The 9260-nt window shown below is 42.6% G+C and overlaps 1 protein-coding gene across 2 annotated transcripts in view; it reads left to right on the top strand.

Moving 5' to 3' along the window:
- Nucleotides 1–544: 544 nt before the first annotated feature.
- Nucleotides 545–9260, top strand: part of LOC148039000 (xanthine dehydrogenase 1-like) — a 79087-nt gene continuing 70371 nt past the window's right edge. Inside the window, exons 1-2 of one of the 2 annotated variants that reach the window (XM_087674865.1) lie at nt 545–904; nt 1230–1329. In XM_087674865.1, the coding sequence (XP_087530991.1) occupies nt 772–904; nt 1230–1329 (233 nt within the window). In that variant the 5' untranslated portion in view covers nt 545–771. The remainder of the gene's footprint in view (nt 905–1229; nt 1330–9260) is intronic. The other variant, XM_087674863.1, reaches the window with a different exon arrangement.

The raw sequence follows: 9260 nt of genomic DNA, 5'->3' as shown, positions 1-9260 counted from the left end.
AAACATGTTGTTCTCTTAACAAGTGACACTAAGTCTTGGCATGGCTGACTTGCGAAATGCTAACTTGTTCAAAAAAATGTCCATGGAAGGTAAAATTGATTGACGTGTGACCAGGCCACCCAATGCTTGCTCAAGCAGATTTTAATGACTACGGCTATTGAGCTAATAATTTAATGTTTCTAATGCAAAGATCATACCATCTTACAAATAGGATGTTGATGTTTGGGATCAACTTACATTTTTAAATGATAAAACTTGTTTGCTACATCTAAAAAGCCTGGCGCCAATGAATCTATGGTATCACCCCATTTGTCTAGCCCATTGTGAATCAGGCCTAATGGGCAGGGTAGACTCTCCGTCCAAAAGTAGGTGGGGGGAGTTCACTTGTGTAGCAGATAAACAATAAATAAGTGTTTTGATTGGTTAAAGCTTACAAAATCAGAGTCCGGCATTTGGTGTGTAACCAGCCTAAGTAGAAAGCTTCCAAAAGGCAAATAGAGCCCCTCTTTGGGTGATATAAATACATCCCTGTACTTAGTCTTATATTTCTTCTGTCAGCATTCCTTGTCAGCAATTCTAAACAAACGCAAAATATATATAAAAGAATCACGAAAGACGGCTCCACAGTTCTGCAAGATGGGGTGGTTCCAACCATGGAGTTTGAGTATCAATTGAATTGAGTAGCTGGTAGTATATAGTTCTCTGCTTCCGATTGAAATTTGGGTGTTAATCGAATCGAGTAGCTGGTAGTAATAGCTCTGCTCTCCTAAAATGGGTTCTCTCGGGGAGACTGATCGGACAGCGGATAAGGCATCCCACGTCGAGCCCATCATCTACATCAATGGCAAACGACGGATCCTGCCATCCAATCTTGCGCATCAGACTCTCCTTGAGTATCTTCGAGGTACACTAACTGGCAAATTCAAGCTTGTGCATTCAACCCAATGTTCAGTGCCGTAATTGAACAATTCAATTCATGTTCAGAGCCCTAATTGAACCATTTTTGCAGCATTGAATTCATGTTTAATGTTCTTAATTTATTTAACCATTTGAATTCATGTTCAGTGTCCTTCATTGAACTATCTTAGCTTGTGCATGAACTTGTCGCTAAGTCCTGCTCGATCAAGATGCTGATTTTGAACAAGAGCTAGATTTTGCAGGATAAATCAATCCTGCAGAAGAGTTGATCTTTGTGGTTGCTGATTTTTTCAGATTCCCTTTTTTCACAGGATCAGGACTTACTGGGACAAAGCTAGGATGTGGAGAGGGTGGATGTGGAGCATGTACAGTGATGGTGTCTCACTGGGATTCAATTCAAGGACGTCCCGTGTAAGCTTGCAGTACAATCACATCCACTATGTATTTACTTTAGTCCTATGGTCTGCAACACCTGCCATCGGATCAAACCTATGCATTCGATACTGCATAACACTAAGACGAAATTTTTCCTCTGAACTAACTTTCCATCTTACGTTTCTGCAACATCTGCTATATGTATATGCAGCACCCCCTAACATAATTGAATCTATGCATCATATACTGCACGGAGCCAGTAAAAAAATCTTTCCTATGAACTATCTTTTCATCCAGGGGGTAATGTATAGAGCATGCAGGATCATGTATGTTCATATGCCTTTTTCTTGATTATCCATCCGTTTTTGAAAGTCCTATTGCGATCATCTTACAACATTTGTCCCACAAAGGGAACTCTCATCGCCTTTCTAGCTACATCCAGAATCTCACTTAAAGAGGAATCAAAACCTGCCTGATGCCTTTATTGAGGCAGCAGACAGTCTGGTCGAGTTCCAGCCACATTACACAGTCAGCAGTGCACAGCAGACAGCCTGTGTCGAGTTCCAACCACATTAGACAGTCAGCAGTGCACAGCAGGTTGAGGGTGAAAAAGCAAGCTAGTCTATATGCTATGATTAGCTTGCAGGTCTGCAGACATGAAAAAGCAGAGGAAAAAAAGAGAAGTGGGAGGAAAGGTGAATCTTGCACAGGTGCAAAGGATTGTTTGGGTTTTGATACTAGCTAGATGATTGTAGCGATTCCTGGGAGATTTGGAAATCTTATGAAGCCATACAGTTATATTCTTTAGCTTAAAAATTGACCTGAGCTTTTATAATAATCCAAAATCCCCTTTAGAGCTCACATTCTTGAGGCTCCACATCCAACAATCACCCCAGATGCATATATAATTCTGTGGTATTGGTCTCTTTCACTCCTAGAACGAATTTTGAGGCTCAAAATTTTAACCAGCAGAATGCTTCAAGACTTTGCACTCACAATGATTAGCAAAGTTCATATGGATCATTGGGTGTACTAGATGAAATTCTCTGAGTTATCATGACTCTGTTGTTGGAGGGCAAGAAAGATTTTGGTAGTGGCCTGAAGTCAATCTATGCTGATACTGGATAGTACTCAAAAGTGGCTGCATCAGTTCAATTCTTCTCTGTGTCACAAAGTCTAATACATCAACCAAATTGATCTGCTATATGTATGATGGATTCTTATGGTATGGCATTGTATGAAGTGAGGTGGATGATACATGGGAGACTCGTGAGTTGCAGAAACCCACACGGGTGCTAGATCACTGACAGGCATTTGTAGGACAAGTGGGCCCAGGCCACTAGGTATTGTTGAATCAAAGGTGCTTACTGTGAAGATCCTAGAGACAGTTATCCAGTGCGCCATTATGGGCCGGAAGAGCAGTTCAGATCTTGTTGGTCTCCTTGGAACTCTGACATCCCCTGGCGGGCCCCTTGAGCCTCCTATCTCAAAAGCTTTGTGTCTTCACATACTATACAGGGGTGTACCTACAGGGGTGTACCATTCTCATCTACTGCAACTTTTGCGAATAAATACTCTGGCAGTGGCCTTATCAAAAAGATTTTTGGGCAAAGCTTTCCAGTTAGGCAAACTGCTGACGGAATCTATCTTATAAGAGGAGGAAAACATTGAATGCATCCAAAGCTGTGTCCTGCTGGATAAAAGCTTGGGCTTGTAATCACGAGATTGTGGATTTAAGTCTTGCTGAGTGCGGTACTACTTGTGTCAGAGCAGGCTCTTGCCTATTTTAACACTTGGTTGGCTATCATTGGTAGGCTCATCAAGGAGGTGGATCCTAGTGTGATGAAGCTCCACTGTTTGTTCGGCTTGTGAGTGATGCTGTCTTTACATGGAATATGTGAGCATGGCTTTTACCTTGCCATCTTGGCTACTGAAAAAGAAAAACACCATGGACTCGAGTTTGGATCTGTGTCATGGAATGGGTTGGGTTATGATATATGTGATATGTTGAATGGGAAATTCTCAGATGCATTCTGTATACATTCGTTTATATGCACATTCTCAGCTGCATTGTGTATACATTCACATGTACACAACTAAGACGACCTTTTCATTCTGGACATGTTTGGGCGCGTGGATAGTGGGCAGTTTGTCCTTGGCAGCCTTGTGGCAAATGCTTGTGTTCACTTCTGTTTGTCATACCTCTTTGGATGTGCTAACAGTTGCTGGCCATCATCTAGCAGTTGATCATGCATTTGATGTACTCTGATATACCCACAACACTGTTATAAGTTTGTTGTCCTGGTCACTTCGAGAAGCAAAGACTATTTTGGTTGGGATGTTTATTAAGGTTTTGTCAATAGCTTCATCTTGACTGTTTGCTTGTAGGCAGTATGGGGAAGATTTTCAATGTATAATCATGAATGTGGATAGCAGGTGCGTGATCACCTCATTAATGAAGTGCGTGCCCTGGTCACACACAATCTCAATGGGGCAGCCGAACCATGCCTTTCTTCTTCTTACGATATACTCTGATATTTAATGATAGCTTGATAATGGCATGCCATTATATTTAGTATTGTTTGTTGAGATATGCTAGGGTTTGCAAAAGAAAACATTAAGTGTGCGATCACGATTGAAATACAAAGAACTTATACACAAATGCAAAAACACAAAATGCAAAAACACAAACACAACCAAAGAAGAAAGAGAACTGTGCAGTGAATGAATGAACGATGTAAATGAAGCAAGGAATGTACAAGATGCTCAAGGGTAGAGTTTTCCAACAGCTGATCGCTCTCATGGGAGCGGGCTGAGGGAGTAGTTGGAGTGTGACATCCATTGGAGACAGATTTTGAGTGCTATAGCCACCAGTTGCAGCTGAGATGATGCTGAAAGTGGAAGGGCAGAAACTTGGAAACCAAGCCGCAGCAATCTCTGGGGCCGGAACTGGTAAACATAGCAATGTTACTACCTGAAGATGATGGCAATTGATCACCGGAGGCTGTAGGAAGCTAAGCAATAGCAAAGGAAGATGAAGACAATGGTGACTGGGCCTGCACTATAGTAAACATAACCTGCAGCAGGCACTGCAAGTGGCTAGACAGTAGGGTAGCTTGCTCAAACTATAAATGCAGTTGTCAAGAGGGGCAGAAACTGGTCACTAGTAGGCTGGAGTTAGTAGGTGTCAAAAGTGGGTGCAGTGATGGAAGCATAGAAGATTGTTGTAGTAGACTACACAATGAAAGAGAAAAGAGAAAAGAAGGACAGTGCAAAGGAAGAACTTAAAAGAATGCTAAGGGAATTGAATCCATATACCAAACACAAGATAGTTACGTATAACAATGAGTCATTGGTTGTGTGGGCAGTGGCACTAGCTCCCTCTCTCCAATAGAACTTGCATTGGAAGTGTGTAAGTGAGTGATGACTGAGGAGGAGGGACCCCACAAATATATAGATGTAAAATAATGCTAGTAATGCATTGGGTCGGCCAACATCATAATGGCCTAGAAATGCAGTTGGGTAGCCAATAAATGCTAGAACCCAAAATAATAATCATAAGAAAAAGCCTAAAATAATCTATTGTATCGAGCCTACAAATACACAAGTACATGCTCACTCATGAGGTGACTAATTTGCTAATGCCCCTTCTCAGATCATGGGTGATGTGGTACAATACAACGATAATGACTCATCATAGTCCATACAACAAAGACCATCGTAATAGGACCATGGATATCCAAGTAGTGGGTGATCAAGCCATCACCAAGGTGCCATAGAGAGAACCTAATATTAATGCCGATCATACCAACTCCTTAAAATAGAGAAGAATCATAGCAGCTCTCTATGTCTATCAATAATGCCTCGTAGTAGTATATGTGACCATGGATTCCCCACCTTTGGCCAGATTGCCAAAGTGTCCCCTCATGTGAGTTCGGACTAGGAGCCAATCCTGCTCTCTATCAAGAAACAACCCATCATGAACTTGGATATCAATCCCAGCTTTAGGATTTCAAAACTGCCAATGATGCATCAAGAAAGTCCCTTTTCGGATTGTGCACCTGTATACTTGTATAGATGAGGTGCACCTGTCCCCATCTCACCACCTTCTCACACTACCTCTTGGTCTTGGAGGATTGTGAGGGATGACCGCATCACCTGCACTAGAAAGCAACAGAAGGAGGGGTAGCTAGTCCCTTTCCATTTTTTGAAGAAGATGACTTCTTTTGTGTCTTAGTCTTCGCCCTAGCCAAAGGATCCGAGTTTGAGTCGGACGAGGACGAGGATGTCTGGTTGGAAGAGTTTGTATCTTGCTTATTTTTCTTCTTCTTTTTCTTCCTTGAAGCTACAGTGCTTGCGCCAATGTTCCTTCTTACTAAAGTGATGACATTGCGCCTTCGATTTCTTCTTCTTGTCACCCCTCTTTGAAGCTGCAAATGCCACGTCATCGCCTTCAAACTGAGATGGAAGCCTCCTTTGTAACTTCAATGACGCCTCTGCTCAAAAAACATTGAGGACATATGTGTAAAGCTGACTAGTATCGATGATGTCTGGGCCCACAAAGCATTGGCTACTCCATCAAACTCTAGAGGGAGCATATAAGCCCAACCAAATGAGCCTTTAGAAGCGTGAATTGCATGTGTTGAACTTGATCCTACACTTGTGTAGCAAGAAGTATGAAAGGCTGGATAGGATCCTTCGGCTCGAACTTCATTTCGCTTGTGACATAGTAGGAGTGAGAGTAGACTCTAGATAGACCGATTGATCAACTGAAAAAGCATTGAACTCATATAAACCATGACATAAAGCGCCAGTCAAAACCAAAGTCATGTGTTTCTCATCTCTGACTATACATCTGTTATCGTTAAAGGTGACTTGTAATCCACACCTTGCCAAAGAATAAATAGATAGCAAATTCTCCTTTATGCTTGGCACATATAAGACATTTTGCAAGCGGAGAATAGAGCCATCAATGGCTGTCAATACAATCTCCCGAATGCCTCTAACAAGGTATGATGCATTGTTGGCATACTGTATAGATTTGTCAATAGGGGCTACAACAATGGAAGAAAACAAATCCCTGCAGGATGTGATATGCCGAGAAGCACCACTGTCAAAAAACCATGTGCTCGCATCCTCAATAGAGCTAAATGCTCTATCAGCCCAGGAAGAGTCATAACTGCATGTGTAAAAACAATAGTCCTTGTCTGCAACAAAGGACGCGGACGTAGTAGGAGCAAAAGGTGCATTAGAAACAGATATCCCTGACTCCTTCTCCTTGGCTGTCATGAGGACGTGAGAATTTGATGCTTTGCTTATGTTTAATTGACATTTGATTAAAGGATTAATCAAATGTGCAATTAAAAGATGCACATGTGTTGCACATGTGAGGTGCAAGCTACTTTTTTATAGTTGAAGGCCGAGGGACCCTGTGAAAAAGATGGGTGTCAAAGGCAAAAGTTGTAACAAGTTACACTTGTTAGATTCTAGGTGAATTTTGGTATCAGTTTGCCCCTAGGACCATTAATTGGCCATTAAGTGTCAGTGGTGACACTAGGGACTAGGCATTAATTAATGGATTAATGCTTGTCCAAGGGTCAATTAATGCATGGGACCACTTTGGGTTGCAAATGGCCTAGCCAATTAAATTTTGGACGAGCAAGGTCAATTTTCTGGGTATGGATTAAGGGCTGAATTAATTTTCAGAATTAATTAATTCTGAAAATTTATTAAATGGCTAGAAATTGCTGAAAATAGATTAAGAAAGCTGCCACTTGGCAAAACTTTCCCATGCAAGTGGGGGAAAGGCTAAATAGGGCTGAAGGGAGAGGGAAATCTCGTTTTTGCATTTTGGAGCTGTTGGAAAGAGGTGTTGGACTGTGGTTGCCAGCTTTTGGGGCCATTTTCCAACCATTGGAGACCATTTTGGTGATGGAGATTGCATATTCTTGACCTTGGGAAGCTGACAATTGCTGCTGATGCACTTTCTCCTAAAGATCATAGTCTCTGATGCTCCTATTGTTGTTGGTGCATCCGTTTGGGGCTGGTACAGCAGGGCAGCAGAGCTGATTTTGATCAGTTCTTCGCGACAAATCTCAGAATTTTCTCTCTCTACAGCATTCTCTCATCTCCTTCAGCCTATGCTCAGCCATTCTCAGTAATTCTTAGCCATTCGGAGGAGATCTCAGCCATTTTTGGTGGGCTGATCTGTAATTTTTGCAGTAAACCCTAATTTACAGCAGAAATTAGGGTTTAGCAGCTGTAAAATATTACACGGCGCAGCGAACAGAATCTGAGAAAGAGATAGAGAGTACACAACAGAAAAGAGGAGAATCAATAAATTCTTTAACTCCAAACAACTGATACAAAGATGGCTCTGTCCACCCGTGCGCTTCCACTATGTGAAGCTTAGATGGCGATCTAGACAGAAGATAGGTGAAGAGCTTAAGGCTAGCTGGAACAACAACTCTGACTGGGTGAAAGATGAGTGAGAGATGGCTGCGAAGGGGTTTAGCTTTTATAGCCCGCGAAGGTCGTTAGGTCGGCCTGCTGACCGACCTACCATATGAGCCTCCACTAGTCGGCCAGGGAATATTCCAGGGAATATTCCCTTTACCATCGGGCCGGGGGCAGCGGACCCCCCCAGCCAGGGGCCGCTTCCGCGGCCCCCGGACCCCACAATAGGGGCCCCTTTTAACTCCCTTACTACGCAACTCAATGCAATGTGCCTCGAGTTGCTACCAACTTAACCTCTCCGTCTAACCCAAAGATTAGACCCACAATGGTCACCTTTTTGCCATCCGGTCACATAGACCTCATCTGATATACAAGTCAGGACTCCACCAATGTCCGGGCTCACACTTGGCTTCTCCTCATAATGGGGGCCTTACAACTTTGAGCACCATGGATCATTGGTAGCACCTAATGAGGGTGGGGCATTGATTATATCTAACAGCAGCCACCTTGGGATCCGTGCCAGAGATTGAAGGCTCAATGGACTGAAATCAGCAGCTGATAATTGAAGATTATCAAGGGATTTCAGGAGCCAGCCCATTCCGAATTGATTTGGGGCAGCATTTGGCCAGCCAAGGGTCAAATTGGAGAAGGAGTCCTGGGTGAATCAAGGGGCAAATGACCCAAAAGGCTTGCTGGTCATTTATGACAGCAAGAGCCATTGGTTAGCAGGAGGAGATTGAAGAATCTCAAGTTGTACTCCTTCCAATTGAATGAAAGCTAAAGAAATACCGCAAAGGACACTAGTTTTGGGATCAACAGGGAGTCTATTGTCCAAGAATGTTATGGTAAAGTGTGTATTTCATTTTATGTGCATTTATTTATTGCTGTAATTAACTTTTAAATCAGGTTATCACCACCCATTCCAAGAAGGAAGGCTGGTTTCATGGTTCCATTGCCAGGGTACATCAAATCTCTTGATTTGGTGGGCCCAAGGCACCTGATTGCAAGTCAAAGCTTTGTGCTAGTGTTGATCTTTGTGCTCAGCTGAGAAATTACAGCAAGATGTCTTCATATAGTGGGATGCAATCAAGCAGTAATGATGCCTCTCATGATGCACATTCACATGGGGAAGAAGGAAATGCAATGCCTGATCTTGGACAAGGCACGAATCATGGACAGCATGCTGAAAATGTGGTTGAAGGCCAAGATGTTGGACCCTCAATGCAGAAAGATGATGATGATCAGCAAGGGGAAATGGAATTTGATGATGCATTCAAGAATCGAATGAGGGCAGCAGCCAATATCTTTGCTGAATTGGCAAAAGATCCTCAGTTTACTCGGTTTTTGAACACTCCTACGAAGGACAACAAGGGCAAGAAGAGAAAATTCTCTTCTAGAACTTCGGGACAGCAAGATGCACTGAAGAACAAGCCAAAGCCTTCTTAAGATGCTCATGGCAAAAAGCAGTTGGTGCCATTTGGGCAAGAAATGCAAATGCAAGTTCATGATGT

Source organism: Lygodium microphyllum, chromosome 3, assembly GCF_053477565.2.
Source record: "Lygodium microphyllum isolate KBCC chromosome 3, Lygodium_microphyllum_v1.1.10, whole genome shotgun sequence".
NCBI classification, from domain to species: Eukaryota; Viridiplantae; Streptophyta; class Polypodiopsida; order Schizaeales; family Lygodiaceae; genus Lygodium; species Lygodium microphyllum.
The sequence above is the reverse complement of the archived record's forward strand: the minus strand, read 5'-3'. Positions and strand labels throughout refer to the sequence as shown.